Source organism: Misgurnus anguillicaudatus, chromosome 23 (assembly GCF_027580225.2).
Source record: "Misgurnus anguillicaudatus chromosome 23, ASM2758022v2, whole genome shotgun sequence".
Taxonomy (NCBI): Eukaryota; Metazoa; Chordata; class Actinopteri; order Cypriniformes; family Cobitidae; genus Misgurnus; species Misgurnus anguillicaudatus.
The window spans coordinates 38,709,772-38,734,726 of NC_073359.2; the positions used below are offsets into that span (position 1 = coordinate 38,709,772).

The 24,955-nt window shown below is 36.3% G+C and overlaps 2 protein-coding genes across 3 annotated transcripts; both read left to right on the forward strand.

Annotated features, from left to right (window-relative positions):
- Window positions 1–1,079: 1,079 nt before the first annotated feature.
- Window positions 1,080–12,818, forward strand: aadat (aminoadipate aminotransferase). The gene is made up of 14 exons (XM_073861555.1): window positions 1,080–1,430; window positions 1,961–2,031; window positions 2,113–2,280; window positions 2,486–2,619; window positions 3,824–3,898; window positions 3,979–4,188; window positions 5,868–5,933; window positions 6,132–6,214; window positions 7,219–7,315; window positions 8,705–8,766; window positions 9,184–9,248; window positions 10,202–10,308; window positions 10,772–10,873; window positions 11,644–12,818. The coding sequence occupies exons 2-14, from the start codon at window positions 1,965–1,967 to the stop codon at window positions 11,710–11,712; spliced, it is 1,305 nt and encodes a 434-aa protein (XP_073717656.1). The 5' UTR covers window positions 1,080–1,430; window positions 1,961–1,964; the 3' UTR covers window positions 11,713–12,818.
- Window positions 12,819–13,760: 942 nt separating this feature from the next.
- On the forward strand, window positions 13,761–24,705 carry mfap3l (microfibril associated protein 3 like). Of its 2 annotated transcripts, none has more exons than XM_073861556.1 (3): window positions 13,761–13,897; window positions 15,014–15,436; window positions 21,675–24,705. In XM_073861556.1, exons 2-3 carry the CDS (start codon window positions 15,145–15,147, stop codon window positions 22,559–22,561), a joined length of 1,179 nt encoding a protein of 392 aa, XP_073717657.1. In that variant the 5' UTR covers window positions 13,761–13,897; window positions 15,014–15,144; the 3' UTR covers window positions 22,562–24,705. The 2 variants fall into 2 exon arrangements, with proteins under 2 accessions (XP_073717657.1, XP_055051094.2); XM_055195119.2 differs by lacking the exon at window positions 13,761–13,897 and adding an exon at window positions 13,904–14,134.
- Window positions 24,706–24,955: the final 250 nt, after the last annotated feature.

Here is a 24,955-nt window from a genome sequence, read left to right on the forward strand (position 1 = left end):
CGCATATTTGAAAGGAAGATTTAAACTTAACCTACTCTGTCAAAAAAAAAAAAAAATGATTATTTGTCTACAGTGTTTACTACTGGGTCAAAGGATTGTGGGTAATGCAGTTCAATCAACTACCCGGAAATAGACGCACGTTTGGATTGTTAGGTTTATTAATTGCTTTAACTCTTAATTTAAACTCTTTGATGTACGCGTAGGCTATTAAATAATCTCGAAAGGAGGATTTCATTCGTGTTTCATAATGTATATTTTAAAATTAAATGGTCATAGTGTGTCATACAGTGATTAAAAAAAAACTGTAGGGGTTCAATCTTCAGCTGGCCGGCAGGAGCAGCCACTGGCGGGTCACGTGACCTGCCACTCAAAAACATTTGGTAAAAAGTCAATATATGGCGTACGTACACACATAACTGTGGTATGTAACATTACGTGTATGTAAGAGCAACCTTTCAAGCACAATAGAAATATACAAAGTTATTGACATAAGGACTTACCAGCCGCAGTTTAGATTCTGATGCGCGCTTACTGTGTTGTATACGGTAATTTAGTCACGTCGAGTTTTGTTTCTACTTTACGTATTGTCATTTATTTGTGTCGTCTTTAGCACCCAGAATCTTTTGTGCTCAAAAATATGTGTGTTCGGCAGCTGTTTTAACACAATATTAAAAAAATTCCCCACATGTAAAGACGGGGAATGAAGCTATCAAATCATAGCAATGGGCGTTTACGTCGTCTTCAATGCGACCCGCCCCTTCAAACGAACCATTTCTCCAGAGAGCCACTAATCCTTGTTACAAAATACGTAGATGATGATAAAAGATGTTGGGTTCGCAGGTAGGATTTAGGGTAAAACGGCGCTCATATGACAAGATTTTAAGAGATTTTTTGCCGTTGCTGTGCCACAACCAGTACAAAAGGCTTGTTACACTTATGACGTCAAAGCACCGCGAGAGCGAGTCGAAAGTACACTTCTCCATATGATTTCGCGAATCAAACTCGCGGTACTTTGACGTCATCCGCCTTGTCTTTTCTTTCGGCGCTATTGATTTGTCCAGCAGCTGTCATCTGCGTGCGGTGTTTCAAGTGCTTTTACAAATTTTAGAGACTGGACACAGATATTCAGTGTACTTTATCATGTTCCTCCAAAAATAAGACAAACAAAACAAAAACACTGTTGTGCACACAACGCAATTGAGTAAATAGAGATGACAAACAGTCCAACCTTTCTTTTTAATCCACAGCAACGACTCTGAGGTAAATGACTCAAGGCATCAACTGTTTCATACAATTTGGAAAGCTAGTTTAACCGGCCCACTTAAAAGAGCTTGTTGAATATCGAACTGGATTACGGCTAACGTTTGCCCAGTTGAAAGAAAACTACAAAGTCCAGAGTGCTGTGCAGGGGGAGGGTCCGTGTCCGAAAGGTCAGTAAACGTGCTCGGTAGATTAGGCTTTTACGTAAATTTGATTTAAAGGGTTTAAATTCCTCTTCACTATTGTCACCTCATGTTCTTGTTTATCATTCAAATATTCGTAACACCTTATTGTGACACCCATGTTGCGCTTTGTTGGTTTAGTTTAGCTTAGCTTAGCCTAGCCTCAGTTTAGCTCCCAGTCAAACATGTTCGAGCTGGTGTTATATTCTGCATTATAAAAGCTGTACTGTACTGTATTGTAAGTTGTATGTTTAAGACAGTATTTATTAAAATGTAATTTTTATTTATATTTTTAGTGTTTAATAATTTATATTGGACGAATTATTATTTATTGTTACTTTTCATAGCATTTAAGTTTAGCCAGTGTGATTTATATTATTCCAAAAAATTCCATTAGCTTTCACTTTTCCCTGTTTTACAAGGAAGCAAGACATTTCATTGTAAACTCTTGCACAAGAAATCCCACTGTTATAAAACAGTACTTTTAAATATGTTGTCTTCACACTTGCACCTTTTAGAAACATGAACTATGCTAGATTTTTGACAGCTGTGAGCAAAGCACGGAAACCATCACCTATCCGGATATTGAGTGAGTGATATCCCAAACATTTCACTTGTATGTCTTTTTGAAATAAACTATGACTTACCACTATTTCTAACTATAAACCAGCTGAGCTTCAGCAAAGATCTCCTCCAACTTTGATATCCCTGGCCGGAGGGGCACCAAACCCCAACACCTTCCCCTTTCAGTCAGCCACCATCAAAGTGAAGGGTGGAAATGATGTTGTGTTCGATGAGACTGTGATGAAGAGAGCGCTTCAGTACTCTGGCTCCTGCGGTATAGAATCCATAAACTGTCGCATATTATGTATATCAAAACATTTCAGTCATGCTTCACAGAACTTGTGCTCTGTGCTACACCACCCTAGGTCACCAGAAATTGAAGTTACTAGATTTAAAAGTTTCAGTCATCATATTAAGCAAAATACAGATGATTGCCTTTCTATGAACCTAAAAATTAATTATCTTTGTGTGTATTTATAGTATTCCAGAGCTGATTTCATGGATGAAGGACCTTCAGAAGCATCTCCACAATCCTCCTACAGCCAGCTACAGCCCAGAGAGAGGACAAATGGATTTGTGTGTAACCACAGGCAGCCAAGAGGGGCTCTGCAAAGTACAGTGTTTACACCATTTAATGTTATGCATGTCTCCTGATATATGCTAGAAATGTAATACATCATTCAGATCATTATTTTTGGATTATGGCTAACCACCAGTATCATGGACAGTATTGTAGAACCCCTGCTGCTTTCTATAAAAAAAAGTCACATTTGGGCATTAAAATATGAAAAAAATAATGTAGGCTACAGAAGAAAAGGTGCATAACTTTAGCAACTCGATACACTATATGGACAAAGTTATTGGGGCGTCTTACAATTACACCCACAAGGCTTATATGACAATGCATTCAGGTACATTAGACTATAATAAGGAGTTGGTCCCCCTTTCCGACTATTACTGCTATTAGCTTCCACAAGATTTTGTAGTCTTAATGTTGAAATGATGGTTGCACCATATTACATTGCCACGGTTAAAGTCACTGAGCTCTTCACATATTAAATTGAAAATTAAAACTGCATGACTATGTGCTTGTTTTTATACATCTGTGTAAATGGGTGTGATTGAAATACCTGAATATGCTTAACGATTAATCACGATTAATCTATAGCAGAATAAAAGTTTTTGTTTACATCATAAATGTTTGAAAACTCTGTATCATAAATATGTATATATAAATTTGCACACATGCGTGTATATTTTAAGAGAAAAAAAATTATATATTAAGTATTTATATATAATATAAACTATACATAAATATACAAATGTATATACTCATGTAAACATTTCTAAAATATATTTTATTTATACAAAGTTATTATACACAGTTCACATACATATATGATGTAAACAAAAACTTTTATTCTGCTATAGATTAATCGTGATTAATCGTTAAGCATCCCTACATCCCAATACTTTTGTCTATAATGGTGTACAAAAGCATGATGCTGATTTTGAAAATTCTTGAAATGTCACCTGCTTCAATTTTCTGCTTCCAGTTTCAACTGGAAGTCTTGTAAAGGTATGGTACGAAAAATTGTGCCTAAGCAAAAACATTTTTCTTTTAATGTTTTACTTTGAGATAAAATACGGTCCAGACACGAGATTTACCCAGATACTGTTTCCTATATATTTTGCAAACTGTTAATGATGCTCAACTGATATTATTGTCACAATAGTTTCTTCAGGTTGCTCATGTAGCATGCAATTTAAAAATAAACTTTCTTTTTACTCCTGCCATTCTTTTTTTTTTTTTTTAGATATTCGAGATGCTAGTTAATTCTGGTGACAACGTCCTTCTTGATGCACCCACATACCCAGGAACATTAGCAGCTGTAAATATACGGATAAATCACATTCATCATTACTATTACATATGTTGAAATGCTCACAATAACAGCTGTTTTATTAACAGCTTCAACCACTGGGCTGCAACATCATTAATGTGTCGAGTGATCAATATGGAATAATCCCCGAAAACCTCAAGGCAGTTCTGGCACAGTGGGACCCAGCAGATGTACAAAAGACAAGTAGTAATGTACCAAGAGTTCTATACACTATTCCCAATGGAGGCAATCCAACTGGAGCATCTATGACTTTAGATCGGAAACAGGAAGTCTACAAGGTAAGGACTGCAAACATTTTGTATATTGTCTTTTCGATTTGTAGGTGTTCATTTGTTGATGTCATTTTAGTGTTCCCTAATCTGCCATGTTTCTGTGTACAAAGTGCAAGAATGCACAATGCTTTACGCTATCTTATCAGAATTAACTGCATTTTCAGCCACAATGGGCATTATAGCAGGCAACCCGTGTACACTCTTCAAAGGAGAGTTTTCTCATTAAGCTCAACTACTTTTAGTCAAATTGCCCACATGGTAATAGTTAGCTAACTGAATGATAATGCAGTCTTGTTATACACTATAGGTAGTAACAGACCTCTGTTCTCAAGGGGGCGATAGTGTTAAAGGAACAGTATGTAAGAAATTTATATTAATTAATCATAAAATGGCTCTGATATGTCACTAGACATTAAGAAATCATTTTCATTTCAAACACTTATATCACTCACAACAGTGGTCCGGCCAGGATATTGTCATTTAAAAAGTGGAGTTGCAGCCCTCAACTGATGTTTATGTTTATGTAAAGCTGCTTTGATACAATTACCAAATTGTGAAAAGCGCTATATAAATAAAATTGAATTGAATTGAATTGAATGTTGTCATGTTGTGTATTGGCCACCAGTTGTGTGATTGCAGTACCGGTTTTAGCCACAAGTTTTGTGATTGCAATACCAGTTTTGACCACAATCCTACATACTGTTCCTTTAACTTTGAAATGTTTGTGCCATGTATACAGTACAATGGAAGGTAATTGGATTGCCCCTTAAGTATTGAGATCAGTTTCTACCTACGAAGTATAAAAGGATTGTATGTTTGCCATGCATTTACCAAACATTTTGGTCTTTGTGCATGTGTAAATCATCTTTTCTGTGAACACTTGACAAGGAACATGTTGAAAGTTTTGTCTTTTAAAAAAAACTCTAATCTTCTGTCTCTCCCTAAACAGGTTGCGTCTCTAAAGATTGGTAAAGAGACTTTGTACGGACCTTCTTATGTTATCGCTTTCCTTTGATATATCGCTTTGCTGTTTTCCTCGCTTTTGTAAGTCGCTTTGGATAAAAGCGTTTGCTAAATGCATAAATGTAAAAGTTTCTGGCCTAAAGCGTTCTCTGTCGCATATCAGAACAACATTCTGCAGTGCTTTTCAATATGTTCCCTATAAAAGTTTACAGTGACCAAATTTGTTTATCAGATTTTTGTTCACAATTACAGCTCATTTACAGATGATGCACTTTTTAACAGATAGCTTAGTGACATATACAGTGCCCTCTAGAAGTATTGAAGTAATAAAAATGTTTTGCTGTGGAGACAAAAAATCTGTAAGATAAATACGAAGCAAAGTACACACACAAAAAAACAAAACAATGCTGGGTTATTTTCAACCCAGCATTGGGTCAAAAAGGGATGAGCCCAGCCTGCTAAGTTGTAATTTAACCCATGCTAGGTTTTTTTTACCCAAAATGCTGTGTTGTTTTAAATGCTGTTGTTTGGTAAGTTGTATGTATGTTAAACTTAAAAAATGACTTTTGTCTCAAATTCACCTTTTTTGACATTTTTGCCATTATTGTCCAAATAATCATGGTGGGCACTGTATGTGCTTAAGTTGTTGACTAAAACTTGTATGTGCAAAAAGCAAGATATCCAAAAGCCTTTACGATTCACATGTTTTTTTTTACTTACAGCTTGCAAGGAAATATGATTTGCTTATCATTGAAGATGACCCATATTATTTTCTTCAGTTCCAAAAAGTAAGCATTACTAATTTATTGCCCTAAAAAACTGTTTGTAATTGAGTGATTTATTACTACAGTGTAGGTAATAGTTGTCATCAAGCCAGCTTTTGTGATAGCCTCTCTATTGATGTTGTCATAAGATAAACACTCTGTATAACACATGCAAAGTCTATATGCTTTTAAATTCTGTCCTTTCCTCTGTTTGTTTTCCAGCCATGGGCATCAACATTTCTCTCCATGGACGTTGATGGACGTGTCCTTCGAACTGACTCTTTCTCTAAAATACTGTCATCGGGGTGGGTGTTGTTAAAAGCATGTTTGTGTTTTATGTCAGTACCTGGGTTTCCATTACCCTTTAAAATGCGCAAATTGACATTACGTATTGAAAATACAACCAGTGAAAATGCGTGAATTTAACAAAAACTCCCATATATCGCAAAAAAGTTTTTACGCATGAGGTGGTTTTTCAGGCTCTTTGGAAAAGGTGTATTTCGCAAAACTGCAATGGAAACAGTTTTTCCGTATTTTCAGGGTACAAGTTACCTAATTATAATTTGTCTTCCAAGTATAAGAGGCTTTCCTTGTCAATAATGTTTGGATAGTCTCAGCCTCAGACGTTGAAACGTTGGCACTGCACACTAAACTGGAAATCCTTCAGGAATGTTGAAGTCATCTTCTGATTTGTTGAAATAATCCCCCGAGAAATTTGTTGTTCCCCCGAGAAACAAAGCTCTGACGTTTGATCGAGGAAGAGAGACAGCCGTGTTTATGTGGGTAATAATGAGCAGTTATCATGATCAGCTAAACATTGCATTCTCAAAAGTATGCAAACTTCACGTCATAGACTATCTAAAAGACGTCCAGGAGTTTTGCTTGAGGCAGTTAATGGAGTCAAAAAGAGATATTTTGAAAAAAAACACCAGCCACTTCTTTTTAATCCCCATTAAACCAAAGCAGTCTTATTAGACATGCTGTTTTTATTCTCTTAGCAATGTGATGTTACATTGCAAAAACCCGTATTGCCATGTATTACCATAGTTTCTGCCCTCAGCAAATTGTACGCTGACAATAAATATCTATTAACAATCTCCAAACAATTGATTATTCCTCAAATTATTCTGTGTCTTCGTCTGGTACAGGCTCAAACATAAGGTCTGTTTACGTACACGTACACCACACTTTTAAGTATTTTCTGTCAAAGCTTTTTGGGAAATGCAATATAGTCTGATTCAGAGTGGTGTAGTTGAACCTTACTGACATATTGTAGTAGGTAAACAGATTTGTATTTCTCTTTCGGTAGGTTGAGGGTAGGATTTGTCACTGGGCCTAAACCATTGGTGGACAGATTGGTACTGCATATACAGGCCTCCACAATGCACACCAGCACCTTCACACAGGTCAGACAGTAAACAAACATAGACGGAAAAGTATTTTGAGTGACGCATTTTATCAGAAAGCAACCAAACATGGCTTTAAGTGTTTAAGAAAGGTCTATTTGAAATATTTACCACAATAATAGACAAGCATGAAAAACTCTTGTCAATTCAAACGTAATAAGTTCCTGTAACTCAATTGCTGAAGCATTGTGTTAGCAGCAGCAGACACAAACTGATAAAATGTGTACATTGAATGCACTGTATGTTGCTTTGGATCAAAACTTCTGCCACTAGAAACAATTTTACAGAGAATGTCCAAACTTGTCACAAGCCTTTAATAATATAAGAGTGGATTTGTGATTAAAATGGAGGACACATGTTCGCTTAGTGATGTGTCTGTTATGTATATTGGCTCCCAGTGGTAAGCAGTAAAGTGAACTTTAATTAATCTCACAGCATGAATCTCAGGAGAAGAGAGATGTAAAGGGAATAACAAGCATGAGAGCGTTTTGTCATAGGATGTGAAATGACACACTGATGGGGATTTGGTGTCACTTTTGTTCCCTCTGTCATGGTGATAAAGATTATTGTTACAGAGGCTTGAATTGCAAATCTTTTTTAATGAAATAGATTTCTGTCTCTCTTTACTTCCATTTTGGGTCATTTCATACTTGTATGACTGAATTGTTTCTGCAGAACCTTATTAAAAACAAATTTAATATTAAACTCGTATGAATGTGACTGAAATGTAAGTTGTTAATTTACGTTATTTACTAATCTTGACATACAAACTGTTTCAGTCTCTGAAATTAGTCCCACATAGCAGATATTTTAATAGTGTTTGTGGCTCCCAAAATAATTGTATAGATCAGGGGTTCTCAAAGTAGGGTCCGGGGACCCCTGGTGGTCCTCAGTGCTTAGGCAGGGGGTCCATGAAATAATTTGTAAAAAAATATATAACTGCTTCGTATTATTAGGAAGAGGATATTTACATCGATGAACAATGATTTTATGAAGGCTTTTAAGATCATTTAAAAAGTGTTGTCAGAATGCAATTTAATGTAGTGTAACAAAACAACCCAAAAAGTTGAGTAAACTTAAATGTTCAAGCGTCCAACTACACGCGCCTCTACTGTGGCTGGTGTAAACGCAGCATTAGAATTTAAGCGGGGTCCCTGGAAATTTTTCTTTACTGTAAGAAAAAGGTAACATTTTTCCCTGGCTGCAATAAGTTTGAGAACCCTTGGTAAAGATGACACAAAAGATATCAGCAAAAACATAAAGACACTAACATTTTAAATATAATGTATCATTTAAATTAAAAGAGTTTGAGCTCAAAATATTATGAAAAAATTAACAATTTAATGTACAATATATGACAGTTTTTTGTCTTTTCTTGTGTGTTTTCAGCTGATGATCTCTCAGCTGCTCCATAGCTGGGGTAAAGATGGATTTCTTAACCACATTGATGGGTTAGTAAGGAAAAAAAGATTGTGTTATATGTACACAGTTTCTTATCTACAACTACGTTATCACAGTAGTTGTAGATAAGAGGTTGAGAGAACTAAACAGATTATCTATTATTTGATAGTAATTAGACAGTAATAACAATGCTATTTAAAAACAGATCTGCTATAAACTTGTCTATCATGGATCTGTTTTGCTCTAGCAAAAGTTTAAACGCATGAACTGAAATGTGTCTTTTGAGTTTTATCTACAAATATTAAATGATTTAAATTGTTTACTTTATTGCAATAAAATCAACGTATCATAGACATGAGTTTTATTGTGGAAGCTGTAAACTTTAATAAACTCCAATCTCTCAACAGCTGAGGTAATGTTAAAGGTAAACAGATGTTATTCAAACATTTGTTTTTGCTCTTCCTCAGGGTCATTGAGTTTTACAGATGTCAGAGGAATGCAATGCTCTCCTCAGCAGACAAATGGCTTAAAGGTAAGTACTATGTCCGTTATTACAATCAATACCATTGATTTGTGGTCTCGCACATCCAGATTTCAGAGCGATACGTGTGTTATCCACGTTCACACTGCAGACGAAAGTGCCCCAAATCCAACTTTTTTGCCCAAATGTGACCCACATCTGATTTTCTTATAGCAGTCTGAACAGCACAAATCAATTTTTTTTATTTGTGGTCCTAAATCGGATACATATCTAATGTATTGCAAATGCGACTTCAGTCTCAACGGCCATGTCGCATTTTATCTGACTTGTTTTTTTCCGCAAACACAGTGCACAGCGTCTGACGTACAGCATTACTGACCTACAATGCAAAGCACTCATTTAACAATTGAGTTTGTAATTTTTTTTGAAGTGCTTTTCACAATTCATACTGTTTAAGTTCAGCATGATAGAGTCCATCTTCCTCTGGTATAATAAGAAAATGTGCAAATCCCAGAAGGTGTCTAGCTATAAATTGCACATCACATGTTCAGTTCCTTCCTGTATAGTTCAGTGGTTGAGCATTGTGTTACTAGCACAAAGGGTCATGCATGGGTTTGAGGAAACCCACATACTGATAAAATGTATACCTTGTATTGCACTGTACATCCCTTTGGAATATATAGTGTAATATATTAAATGATATTTTCAGTCTAATATTTTAATCTGTTTTAAGTATATTTAACACTGTTACATTGTTGGATTTATTTTATGATATCTTTTTGGTATGAGCAAACTGATGTGTGCTTGCACCATGTCTCCATCATGGAGTATTTGCTAGAATCAATCCAGTGAATTTGAATGCAGGACATTTTTATTACAAAATATGTAGCGAAATTATCTACTCAACTTTGCAGGAACCATACTTTTTTCGCCTGCAAATGTAGGCACCACTCATTGTTTCCTCAAAAAATATAAAATCTCTCTTTTTCTGTGTATTTTTGTAGATGTAGCTGAGTGGCATCCTCCCATGGCTGGCATGTTCCTCTGGATTAAACTTAAGGACATTAAAGATACACAACAGCTTATCATGGAGAAAGCTTTGGAGAAAGAGGTCTGACTTATTTAATGCACAAATACACGCTCATATAACAAACATCTTGTATAGACATGCAATTGTATCATGTATTACAAGCATTTTCTGTGAATGTAATTTTTAGTATTTGAGTTTAAATATTGCGTGTGTGGGTTTTATTTTAAGATACTTGATACGCAAAAAAATGTAAAGATATGAAGTTCATATAACTTATATAAATTTTATTTATAAATATTTATTTTGGCCTGTGTTAGCGTGGCCCATAACCCATCTTTGGGAGGTGCTCGTCAGGGTACAACGTATCCATTGATGTTGTAGCCTATACCATAAATTTGATGCAAAAGTATAAAACGGTCTTAAGTCTGTTATGATTAAACATTACCATGTTATGACTTCTAGAAGGCCTTGAATAATTATTTAGAACCATTTGTTGTTTAAGGTATAGGCAACAGTAATATACTTTTTCATGCCCTCTCTGTAGGTTCTTCTGGTACCTGGAGGAGTGTTTAACATCAACAGCTCAGATCCATCATCGTATGTTAGAGCGGCCTTTTCTCTCTCCACACCTCAACAGATTGATGAGGTAAACAAACTAGACAATATAACGTTTAACCATTTAACATCACGGATTCTCACCTGACATTGAAAGCTGCTACAAATTAAATAATGCAGTAGTAAGGCACCAAGCAGCATCACATATATGCATATGTGAAAAGCTTGCTCTGTATGATGTATGTGTTAGTTGCTGGCTGTAGTCACTTAAGAGATTTAGGTTGCATTACAAAGTAGCTGATTATGTTGGTAGAAAGAGTGATCCATCTGATCGATGTTACACACCAATGCAAAATTCTCTATTTATATAAAAATGTCTTTAACCATGAGAGACAGAGTCATATCTAAGGGCGTACTCATACTATCCAAACTGAACTGCACCTGAGCATGTTTGACTACCAAAGCCTGGTTCGTTTGACTAGTGTGCCCACACATGGTTTAGTCTTAAAAGCCTTTATGGCATATTTATACATGCTGACATGTTATCAGTGTTTATTGTATTTATTTATGTCAGTATTATCCCTACCCAGGACACCTTTTTGGCTAACAAGGTTAAAACCGTTTTAACAACTTACGCGGCACTTTGTTGCTAACAAGCCATTAATTTTGGATATGAGTGCCTTGGTTGAAATTTTTTTTGTATAAGCCAAAGACCCACTCAAAGCCCTACCCAAAGAGCACTACACTCCCAGTAGCACTATTTGCATGTTTGTTCTTCTCTCTACTTATCTTTATTATATTTACTTTCACTTGTGATGAAGCAGATTTGACCATTTTCATAATTTATTTCTCTTTTCACAGGCTTTTAGGAGACTCGCTGATCTTATTAAGGATGCCATGGGAGCAACATTCACAGAAGGGGAGAATTAAGGATTATATTACACAGTCAAAAACATGCCACACGGACAATCGGAAATTCCATAAACCTCAATAATGACATCACTTTTCTACCTTATTCCACTTTAAAAACATTTTTTCAGCTTCCAGTCACCTATTAGATGAATCAAACTTCACTATATAAGCTACATTAACAGTATTAAATAGTTTTTAAGCATTAGGAGTTGGTTTACAATAAAAAAAGATACACCTCTACAAAGAGGTGTATTTTATTTTTTAAGGAGCACCTATTGTCCGATTCAAGATGTCCTTTGGTGTTTAAGTGTGTATTAGTGTTAACGATATGAAAAAGTACAAATCCAAAGTAAACGATGACATGAGTTAACATTTCACTTTTCTTCGACTGCAACAAACAAATGGATTGTAGGCAATAGTTTACTTCCTGCGATTAGTGATGTAGACAAGACCAACATTATCATAATTCCTCCCGCTTCTGATTTACAGCCTGCAAGTTAACTCCGGTTAACAACCGAATCTTTCAAACATGATAAGGAGCGTCACGTTTCCCGCTGAATTGAGTGATGTAATTATGCAACGTGAACATCATTGAAAAGCTGCAAACCCCAACCGCAGTTTTTGCAAGTTCACGCTGTTTTTGCAAAGTCCCACAGTTTTTGCAAGTTCACGCAGTTTCATCGCATAAAATTGCATAAATATCCCGCATATTTCATTGCATTTTTTAAGAAAACGTGCCGCAAGATCATGGATTTTTGCAATCATAAAAACTCTGCATTTTTCTGGAAGGACAGATTAGCTGGCCAATCAGGGACACAGAGCTTTTCAAATCCGTGCGTTTCAGGAAGAGAATGAAATCTGGAGCTACAAAAATGCACGGTATGTGGAAAATAATGTGTTTTTTAACCATAAATCTCACAAACATATTGTATTATACCAAATACACAAAAATATATTTTTTTGGCAATGATATAGGTGCTCTTTAATGTAGAATAATGAAATTTAACTGCAAGAATGTGTTGGGAGTCATTTTAGGTGTCGTGGCCTGTTGGACCTGTTGCATGCTGTTGTGCAAACTAGACAAAAATATTTGTATTTAATAAATATTATTGTCAATTTCATAATGCTGTTGTTGTGATTTTGCAGTTGCACGATTCAGAGTTTGTCACATTAAATAACTAAAAAATCTGTGTGGAAAACACAAATTTGCGATGGAGAACTTTTGTAGATTTAAGCAACGCAAAAAGTCCTTAATCTGAACACAAGTGCACCAGTATGTGTGCGTGTGTTCTTGCTGTCACACAGCAGGACTTTGTGTCCAGTATTCAGAGAGCTTATTTAGTACAGTACTTGCACACTGTGACTGCTGTAATAAATCTGTTTTTGCATAAACAAAGGAGAGGATGTATTGTGCATGGATAAACTCATGCCACTTTTCAGGATACTTAGTAGCTCGTACGAATGTTTCTTGCAAGTTTATCCATTAAGCAAACTGGCTATAAAGATATTTCTCATCAAAAATGGTCAAAGTGCTGCAAAGTGATTATGACACTGACCAACACAAGCACGTAATGCTTAAGTTTTCTAAAGTAAGAATCAAATATACAAATATAGTTTTTTTATTTCAGGTAATAGCATACAATTTATTTACAATATTTTAAGTTACTGTGCTTAATTAATGACTACTATATTCATATACCATTCTCATTATTGTATATGTACAATGTACATGTTTACCATAGTACTTATATTACTTGAGTATTTTGGTTTAAGGTTCCCTCTTTTGTTAATGTTTAGATTTTCCAAAAAAGGTGGATATGTTTGCCTTTGTGTTTGTACAGCATTATGTGTTATGCCACAAAACCAGTAGGCCTACTATGATAAGGGACATGGCCCTTACGAAAATCAACCACAATTTACTAGAGTTAAAACAAAATTTAAAAAAAATTGTAAGGGTTTACGTTGATAATAGCATTTTCATGTGCCGTAGCATTATTTCTGTGAATTTAGCCTACTGTTGTAGTGCCATCTGATACCGCCACAGTACTCGAACAGCTTTTAACGTTTTTTGCAAGCTAACTATAAAACAAGCATTATACAATGGATTAAGTTAGCTCAATTTACGTCACATCCAGCTGGCGAAGAAAACTAGGTCAGTTGAGTCAAAAAGATTAAAGAGGGAGGAGGAAGTAGACGACGATGGGTAGGTGAAGGAGGAGTTAAAGGCCAAAAATATCGCCTTTACTTTGTCACGGCGACACTTCAGTCAGTTCATCAGTTTTTTTTCCCCCGTGTAACGTTATATTTAGTGGTCAGTAAATTTCTCAAGAGCCTGTGTGGAGTCGCGACTCCCGAGCTGAAACCCATAAACATATGATCGGTTAAATACTTGACATTTCAGGACAAGCGTCGACGGGTAACAGCGAATGATCACCATGATGTAAGTTAACGCAAACGTGTAACTTAAATATCGCAGATTCCGAAGTTGTTATTGACGTTTAACAAACGGAAGCGTTGCTGGTTTTGGCTAATTTGCTAGCGGTATGTTCAGCAAAACGACGACGAAACCAGCCGGCAATTTACTGTATGATTGCATCGATGTATTTTTATGAGAACTGGTAAACGGTCCATTGAACAGTCTAGTGTAAAATAGTAGATTTTAAACGCGTAAAAGTGCGTTAAGCGTCTTCCTGAAAGGACGTGACTGTCATATGACTGGTTAGCCGTAGTTAGCTCGAATTGTTTTTTTAACGGATATAAAGGTCTAATAAAACATGTAGTATATTGAAGATGCGAATAACTTGAAACAACTTAGACAAATGTCACCTCGTTACAGTTGGTTATATATTTTAATTGTTAGTAAATATGCGGATGTGGTTGCATGTACAAGCGCCAATAAACACTCGGCTAATGTGTCGGCTACATAACTTGTAGGTTAACTACCAATTTCACAGATTTTTAGTAATGATAACGTTTAAATGGATCAATTTGGTTTATTGTAACTTAGCTTACGTTCATTTGCTGTAATATTTTAGCAACGCACTGTTTGTGATTTTATAAATGGAGCGAGTTAACGGTATATGCACGATGTATCGCATGTAACGCAAAGGCCGTATATATATATATATCGCTTTAATAATTTGTATATTAAAACATAATGTAATGTTTTCGCTTTACATGATGTCATGTTCGTATGTTTACAAGTCTTGTTATTCTTGTTTGATAAGATCAAACGAGAGGAGGAGTCACAGGTTATTGTGTGCTGATCAAGTGTGTGTGTTTGTTTGATAAATTTTTTCCTCTTTCTTCCTCCTTCCAGTTATGCATCCACAACAAGAACCGTGCATGTCAGTGCCTTGTTATCCCTGTGTTGGTATGCATGCAGATAAGCTGTGAATGTAACATGAGGACCAGTGGAGAATTACATCTCATCTAGGGGCTTGATACAGGATGGCAGAGAAAATGAACAAAGTTAACGGATACGTGATCATTTATTTATTGTACGCGATCGGGTTGTGTGCCCCAGACACTTTAAACCTCTCAGCGGTGGATGAAGACGGCACCTTGAATGAGACCATTTCGGATGGTGGTGGTTTGGTTCCCATGGTTCATACAAAAGTTAAACAGATCATTGTCCGGGAGGGAAACTGTGCTTTAATTGACTGTAATATCACTGGTGATCCTTTTCCAAAGGTCCAGTGGTTTAACTCGCATGGACACCTGCTTGACACCGAGAACAATGGTAAGTTTACAATAATAAGATTGACACACATTTGAAAGTAAATTTATCATTGTAAACACAGTCACGGCTTCATTAGCCCAACTTGACCATAATGCTATTTATTGCTTATTGGCCTGGTTCTGCCAAAGGGTTTACACCTCCACACAAATGTAAAAAGCACCCTCAGATAAAATTATTAATAGCTTGCGTGCAAGTCAGATTTCGCAGACTTGAGTCTTATCCAGTACACACACAAGAAGACGCCCATTCATACCAAAATCATGCCTTCATCTTCCATATCAAGTAATTTGATTGATCATGTCTTTAGTTTGCAGGTCTAATCCATCATCCACTTGTTAATGCGTCACATTTAGAAGATTTGTTAACTGACTTCGAGTTAAATTAAGTATACCTTGCAAGGCAATGCAATCGACTTGGCGGGTACGCATAAAAAAACGAATTAACAGAAACAATTTTCAAGAACAGTTTATTTTTAAACTGTTTTACTTGTTTTAGGAAGGCGTGTTTTTGACTATCCATTGTTATTTTTGACAACAACTCTAGGAATGTTTAAGACGCATTTATTTGTGAACAATAGTCTATTGACATAACATGACTCCGTAGTTCCCAGCTGCAGCTTGTACGTAATAACACTCAAAGTCCCTGTTGAGAGTGACGCATTACAGATGGGTTGTGAGAGAAATTAATTGCATGTGGCTTAGTAAAAGGATAAATGTTATTTAGTTGGGTAGAAATATTATTTAGAGCTATTTAAATATCCTGGGCTATTTTGTTTTGAATTTGGGCTTGTATCTATAGGTGTGTTGGGTTGCATCATTCAAGTATCTCACATAAATGTGTAATTGGAGCAGAGGCTGTTTGACGGGCTTTAACTTGTACTTATGAAATGCACTGTCGTTCTGAAATTTCAAGGCATTTAAGGAGTATGGTAGCACGAGGCAAATTATTACAGATTGAAATAGGTTTTATATGTTCGTATTCAATTTATTCATTTTTTTTATCTATAATACCTTATTTTCAGTACTATCACTCCAGTCGGCTAAGAAAACACTGCATTGTTTTATTCTTAAGAAACCTAAGGGATGGTTTACATGAAAATTATTTCAATCATAAACGTTTTGATGTGGTTAATCTGTTCGTTTACAAAATGTGGTAATTTTAGGGTTGTTAAAATCCAAGCTTTCAAAGTTTTTGAAAACCACGCCTTGTCATTTCTTGTAAACTATGTAAAGGCAAATCTGTGATAACAGTGATGTCATGCTTATATTTAGTCTATAGGCTTGTGTGAGTATAAACAAATGGCAGTGGCGGCCTACAGGACTGTGTTGCTCAACATACTGAGTTTATTAATGCTTTTCCAACAAAGTTTACATAATTTTGGCTTGTGTAGGGTCACTTGTAATAAACATAACTCTTTGTCCATCTGAACAAAACAGCTTGATGCTTTCGCAATCTTGATTGTTTATTATCGCTCTGTAGACCAAAGCATGTGTACGCAGTCGCAGACATCGTGATCTACTGCTTGGTCATCTTTTCCATTGCATGGTACCCCACGGTTTAGTTTAGTTTGGGTCGGGTCAGCTCACCTCACTTTGGCGAGGTTAGCTTTTCCATCGAGTTTAGTATCACTTCGCAGTGGGAGGGATTATAGGCGTGTCGTTATATTTGCGCTGCCTACTGCTATGACATCATACAAGTGAGAGCGTCCTTGTACATTCCCATACATTTATTTATTACTCAGTCCGCCAAAAAATTAAAATAGACCACCACAAAAAGATATTGCACATCGCGTTTATCACTATACCTCTGTCTCACATGACAGTTTCTGTACAAACACCCACGGCGCTCCGCGGAGCCTCATTTAGGTTGCATTTAAGCATATATAATCCTGACGTGCTCGTCGCAAATGTTCCGCCACAAATTGCAAGTCTGGAAAAAAACTGTTATGATGTCCCTGTTTCTCAACCTGTGGATGTTTTTCATTGCTAAATGGGAGTTTGGGAACTTATAGCAGAGCAGATGACAACATGTTTGCTCAAGACAGCGCAAGCTAGCATTGAGGTAAAGCTAATTTTACATTATAGGGATGATGTGATTCTCTCAGACCAATCAGTGATCTACAGTGTTTTCACGTCACGTTTGGTATCAGCTCGGGTCGCTTGGAACCCCAACCGAGGTGGTACGAAAAAAAGTATCGGGTACTACGTACTGCACCCAATGGAAAAGCTCCCAAAAGTGAGCTGACCCAACCCAAACTAAACCAAACCGTGGGGTACTATGCAATGGAAAAGCGCCATTTGTGGATCCATGTAAACGTCTTTCTGTTCTGTCATGTGTATGTGAAATTTTTAAGAAATGTTTTGCGGTAGAGGCAGCAAAAAGATACTGTATTCTTGGATGTATTATTCTACATATTCAGGCCTAGACTACATTTAATCTATCACCAATTCTGATGGCCTGAAGTTGTTTTTCGGCTGCTGACTTTGAGCTTTCTTATGGGCAAAGATCAAATATGTTTTACTTCTCATGTATAATGTATTGCTGTGGTGTTGTGTACTTCAGCTTGTTTTGTACAGGTCATATTGGCAGCAAACAATCCATTTAATAAGTAATGCCTTGGCAGCCTGGTGCAAAAAAATTTAGAGTTATTGATTTAAAGACTTGTTTTAAATTTCCATAAGCACTTGGTTCACAGACAGATTGTACTTGGTGTATGTTGGTGTCCTTTGGCAAAGGTACAGAGCATTTGAGGATCAAGGATCAGTTTACATTGATTAGGGTGAAAACTGAACCTTTGGTTGGTGCTATTAAAATAATGAAAGTCTGTGGGTTGTTTGCTAAGCTGATTAATCAGGCTCATATATTCATAGTCTGTTTAGGAGTGTACGACATCATACACCTTCATCTTAATCAAATGGAGGTGTGGATTCTCGCACAGTCTTTTTTTTAAGTTGGAAGGCCATTACAATGCAGGGTTTCCTGCAGAAAATGTGTTAGTTAAGGGTGTGTGGCCGGGGGAGTGGCAATCAAAGGGGCGGACGGGTCATGATGAAAATAAAACTTTTAATTTTGAAGAAACTATGACAGAAAAGGAACACATACTAGATTATTAATGAATTAAATGTTTTTAACAGATACCTCTAATGAAAATAGCTGCGTGATGAAGTGAAACTAAAGGGTTAATAAACACAAACTGAAGCATATTTGTAGAACATCTGGCGAACAATGATAGATGGCGCGAAGACTGTAAAAATGGATTATTTCCCACTATTAATTACATTATCTTAAAGAAGTGTAACTACTGTAGCATGTAAATAATGCACATAAATAACGTGAGCAAGAGTGCTCAACAATTATATCGAATCAACAGGCACGTGCAACCTAGCTAGCAGGTTGCTCAAACAACAAAAATCACCAGCTAACTTACTTTAAATTTGCAAGAACTATAAACTAATACAATAACGGGCTTAAATAAACCCAAAACATAAGTCCACTTACAGTTCTCACAGACACGTGTTTTTATCAACTGGCTATCCAGTAACACTTGACGGACCATTTCGGCACGATGATTTAATGTGAGAAATGATCTGTTGCTATTTTCTTGTCTGATTTGTCTGTGAGATTCATTAATGTTAGATTTCTCTCTAAATGACAGCTAAGAGTAAAGTGATATGATTTTTTCTTGCGTTATAATAACATAAGACCGTTTCCCAGGAGTTACACATTACATACAAAAATAAGTTATCAATGAAATAAATGAATTCACTAAATGTATTTAATAAGCTCATTGTAATTAGTATCATATTCATATAAATCATTGTTTTGGTTTCTATGGCTAGGACTTGCAGTTTCTAAAAGGAATTAAGTTGTTATTACACTAAAAAAACTGTTAAAAATAGTGGATTGCTGAACATTGCGTGTTTTATTTCCACTTCTCTTTCGTTGTCATTCTGTGTATCTGTGCTGTTGTCCAGTTGACATATTCACCCCAAAATGGCTGCCGCTGATTACCACGACTGTCCAATCACAACTGGTTTTAAGGCTATATCCACACGAAGCCGCTGCATTCCCTATCCGATCATTTTTTTTCCTTGCTCTAAAAAATAATCCGTAAAGACGAAACCACTGAAACCGACTGAAAGCGGTGTAGTATATATGCCGGACCAGTATGGGGCGCTGTCATTCTGCCACAGATATACACTATACACGAAGAAGAAGACTTTGAGCATGCGCATAACCAACGTATGGTGTTGTCCATTATCGCCTGTTGCTCACCACAATTGCACAGAAGCAATAGATTTTGCTGTAATAAAGCTAGTAGGCTTTAGTAGCTTCTGTAGCACGAACACAATCACGTAGTCAGCCGTTATTGTTGTTGCTGTTACATGTAACGCTTCCGACACGTGATGTGATGACGTTTTCGCTTCACAAAATATATGGATTAGCTGTACAGACGAAACCGCAAGGATGTCGGTTTCAGATATATCCACTTTAGGACCCGGTTTCAAAAAATAGCGGATTCAGTCTCCCAAAACGCCGGATCCGTGTGGATGAAACGCCAATACGATAACAAATTTATACGTATGCAGTGATACGCGTCTCCGTGTGGACAGCCCCTAAGACTAGTGTAGTAACCAATGACATTTGAGATTTCATGTAAAGAAATAAGTCCCGCCCCTCGACTGCCAAAAAGAATTGTATTCGCGCAAGCGAAAAAGTAGCAGGTGAGCGAAGAAGCAGCGCGAGAGTGTGGGGATGATTTTGCGCCTGCTGTAAGACACATCTCCGCGCGCGAGGGCTTAAATTACGAGCATATGAGATGGCATGCGCGCGCGAGGGTTTAAAAGGAGCTCGCAATCTTTTATTTCCTCGCTTGCAGATCTGTTATGCTCTCGCGGTAACACTTTTGCGCGCACGGGTATCAGTGATGCGCTCGATTCTTTTTGGCACATAAATGCCGTCATACGTGTGGCGCGCGTGCCCGCTCGCGGCGCGTCTGCACTATTCTCCGAGATGAACTTGTGCAGCGAATTATTAATAATAATAATAATAATAATAATAATAATAATAATACATTTTTTTTGCATGACCTAGTTAAGCTGGTAGGGTTTCCCAATTTAGGCGGGCTGCCCGAACTGCAAAGTGCTGCGAGACGCAAGACAGACCCAGAAGATTATGCAGCCGAACAAACAAAGTGCCTTTCTTTGCATGACTTTTACAATACTCTTTCCAAATGCAAGGGGTGTGACAATTACCTGGAAGAAAGTAGCTGTGTTTCCATTACTTTACAATTTAAAATGGCGAGTTGAAAATGTGGGAACTCCTATATATTGCAAAAATGTTTTTACACTCGGATGACATGGTTTTTCAGGCAATTAAAAAAAAAAGAAATGAATGGCAAAACTGCAATGGAAATAGTTTATTTACATTTACAGGTCACCTGACATGCGTAAAAGTCACATGATCATACAATTAAAATGGCACAGTATGTTTGGTTGGAGGACAAGACAGAAGAGGTTTGTCCGTCAAGTGTTCTCGTGATATTTTTATGTTATCCGCATGTCGGTCTGCGTGGTACCATATGAAGTTGAACACACCTGTCGCCATGGTTTTTTGACTTGTCACGAGATGGCAAAAATAAATTTTACCTGCAAAACTTTTAATAGAAACGCTGTCATTTCGCAATAGTTTTTTGCCAACATTTAGAAAATAAGAATAAAGTTTTGTGCAAACCTTTAATGGAAACGCAGCTAGGGTTTATATAGTTTGTAATAAAAAATATTTTAGGGACTGACTAACCCATCGTATTGCTCCAGATGAAATTTGTTAACCCACTGAAATCATACAGATTCCTTTTATGATGGAATCTTACATTACTACAAAGTCTTGCTTGAAAAAATAATTATTAAACTCTTGCCGTCCCAGGTGTATGAGTAAATAAGAGATTTTTCATTTTTGGGTGAATGATTCATTGAAATTCATCTCGGGCGATTCATGTAGACAACACTAAATACAGGTGTAAAGAGCGTCTAAAGCATTTTGAAATCTGAACACAGAAATGTATTATGAAAACAGAATTATTATTGTACTAAAATTGTTTAAATCATGGTCCCTGCCCTCAATAAAATCTAATTACAAGCAGTCACTAGGTTTTGCATTTAATAAGCTTGTCAGTGCCTTAATAATGCGTGATGTCTTTTTTTATCAAATAAATCATGTCCTTTCTTTTTCTCTATAGATAAATGGTGGATTCTGGACAATGGCATCCTTAACATCACTGACATCACGTTTGCAGACCGTGGTAAATATACTTGTATGGCATTCAATAATTACGGCAAAGCTAATTGCACAGTGACACTCCGCGTAGTCTTCACTAATGGGGATATGGGTGTCTACTACATGGTGGTGTGTCTAGTGACATTCACTATCATAATGATATTAAACATCACACGCCTCTGCATGATGAGCAGCCATCTTAAGAAAACCGAGAAGGCCATCAATGAGTTTTTCCGTACGGAAGGTGCAGAAAAGCTTCAGAAGGCGTTTGAAATTGCAAAGCGTATTCCAATCATTACCTCGACAAAAACACTGGAACTGGCCAAGGTCACACAATTCAAGACCATGGAGTTTGCACGTTATATAGAGGAGTTAGCACGCAGCATTCCACTTCCACCGCTAATCATGAACTGCCGCACATTCATGGAGGAGATTCTTGAGGTGGTTGGGGTTGAAGAAATGAGACACACCTTTGTCCGACAAGCGCCCGAGAGTCAAGGTGCTTGTGGAACTGGGCCGGCAGCTGAAAACTCGGCTGACGTTTTCACCATCTTGGAAGAAAGAGAGCGAGCAAGAAACAGGGAAAGGAGCGAATCGCCCGCTATGGACTCGGACGACGCGTCGCTTAACGAGCAGCCTCAGCACATAGCCATTCAGGTGTCCATTCATCCACAGTTAACTACAGTAGGATGCAGTGTGGAAGCTCCGCCTTCTTCTGAAATGGTCACCTCTCCCTTATTGGCTCAGGTGCCTTTGGAAGCAGAGTTGAATGAGAAGGAAAAAGAAGAGTCAGTAGAAGGGGGTGGTGCTACACAGACGACCCAAGTCATCTATGAAAGCCATGTGTAATATTTAAATCAAATCGATAATGACCTCGCTATGCATTTATTGGGGGAAAAGGATCAAGGGTTTTTGCTCTAAATGGAAAACGTTTCTTCTGTTAGACAGCTTGAGGAAAAACAAGAAACTGCAATTGTGTTGAGTTCTCTTATTAGTTATAATGTATTAAAATGTCTTTTTCATATTTCACACACACAATATATTTTTCATTAAAATTAACATTTAGCATTCATTTCAGTTTAATCAATTACACTGTGTGCATAATTATTATGCAAGTCACATGTTTCCCAAGCACATTTAACCGATTCCAAAGGACCACTAATTGTGTATATAAACACTTATAAATATTGCAAATGATTGGTGGAAGTGAAACACACGTTATGTTCAGGTGCATAATTATTATGCTGGTTATTTATCTTGTACATCTGGAAACTCCAGGTAGGTTGCAGTTTTGGAAAACTGTGGCACCGGAGACTACAGGATTTTACAACATTTTTTTTCTCTTATTTAAATATTTAGCAGATAATATCTTTACTTTTCATCCTATTTTTGTGACCCTGCATGTAGCCCCAATCAGCATTCCTTGTATGATGGTCACGCCTCAATTTTGCAATTACTACAGCATCGAGTCTTTCTCATGGACATTTAATAATGAATTTTCTGTGCGAGATAAACCTTATTCTTTTACCCATTTTATCTGTTAAAGAACACCTGCATAATAATTATACACATTTGAATATAACGTGTTTCAAATTCACACCTCCAGCCACTTATTAACAAAAACATATCACTTACAAATGGTTATATACAAAATTAATGGTAATTATTAAGGTTGATGTGGTTTGGAATTGCTTAAATGTATGTGGAACTTACTTATTAAATTGCATAATAAGTATGTGTATATTTAAGTTTACCTTGTGAAACATGTAATTACTGTAATAAGGGTACAATTATTTGTGCATTACTGTAGAATTGAATTAAGAATCAGAGAGTGCATTTAAATGTGCTTGATTGTCATGAAAATGTAGCGATTAGAAAAAAATCTTTAAAAAATATACTGTAAAAATGTTTTGTGTGTATGTGAAATGTGACTCGGACATTATTTTTCTTCTAGAAAATGTATCCAAATATTTGTGCTGAATGTATTTTGGGCAAAATGCTTTATTCATTAAGAAAATGTAATTTTTCTCAATACTTCTCTGTGATTAAGTGATAACTAGGGGTGTTGAAAGATACAAACACGTTGTTTTAAGATAACAGAATCAGTTCTGCTCTTGGATGTAGTTCCAGGTTACATATTTCATAAAAGAATGATAATGAATGACTGATTAAATTTTGGCTGAAAAGTTTAAACAGTTTGAGGTTGTGGTGCATTTCAACCACATCTTTCTTTCAATATTTCAGAAGTCAGGTGCAAAGTTAGTCATACAAACCTAAAGATGTCTTCTCCAAAATGGAATAAAGAATGCATGTTGGTTGTTTTCAATGCTGTAATTAGGCAAAAATCCTACCGTGTGATCCTCATTCTGTTTTCAGCTATGTTAATCATTTTCATTGCAATGGCCAGGATAAACATTGCTAACACTTTTTGAATTTATTGCTGTGTTTTAGTTTGAATTTTTTTCCACTGGAGTCCTTTTATTGTTACAGTAATTCTTAATAGTATTATTATTTTAACTAGGATTATAGTAAGTGTTTCTTTAAATTACAAAGGCAAAGATGTAGTCTTTCTTTCATCTTGGCTTGTAACAATAAGCTACATATGTGTTTGTTGGAACTGGAATTTCAGATTTCAGGAATACGACCTATATTAATGTTTAATCTCTGGTAATAGTTTAGACATGCAGGGCGTAAATTCAACCAGTTGCTTCTAAACAAGGCACAGCTTTTAGTTTTAGAAAAAACATAGAGATAACGTTATATTAAATCTAATCTATCATTGTAGGATAGAATCTATCATTGTAGGTAGATTGTAAGATTGGGGTCTAAATCCAGAGTACCAGTTTACTGTACCGGTAATTCTAGTTAATTCTAACAGGTTAAGAACTAGTGATTGAGATATGTCCTGGTCAGGATTGTAAGGAATAAAAGGCCATTGTACTTTTTCAGAATGCTGTTTTTTTTTAGAGAAATAAAAAAGGCTTGTATATCCATGTTTTTTGTGTGCTTCCCTTTATTTGATGAAAGGAAGAATGATGTTTTGGGATAGGGATTTGAATAGGTCACAGTGTCCCAAACGGTACTCTTGTTTTAAAGTGATTGCATTGATGTGGACTTCAATCCAAAACAACAGGAACTGTGGGGTAGCAGCTGTGATCCTTTGTAGAGCATAGTTTGTTTTGTGAAATGCTTTTCACAGATGAGATTCTCACAAAAAACCTGTTTGATCTTTGTTTTAATGTA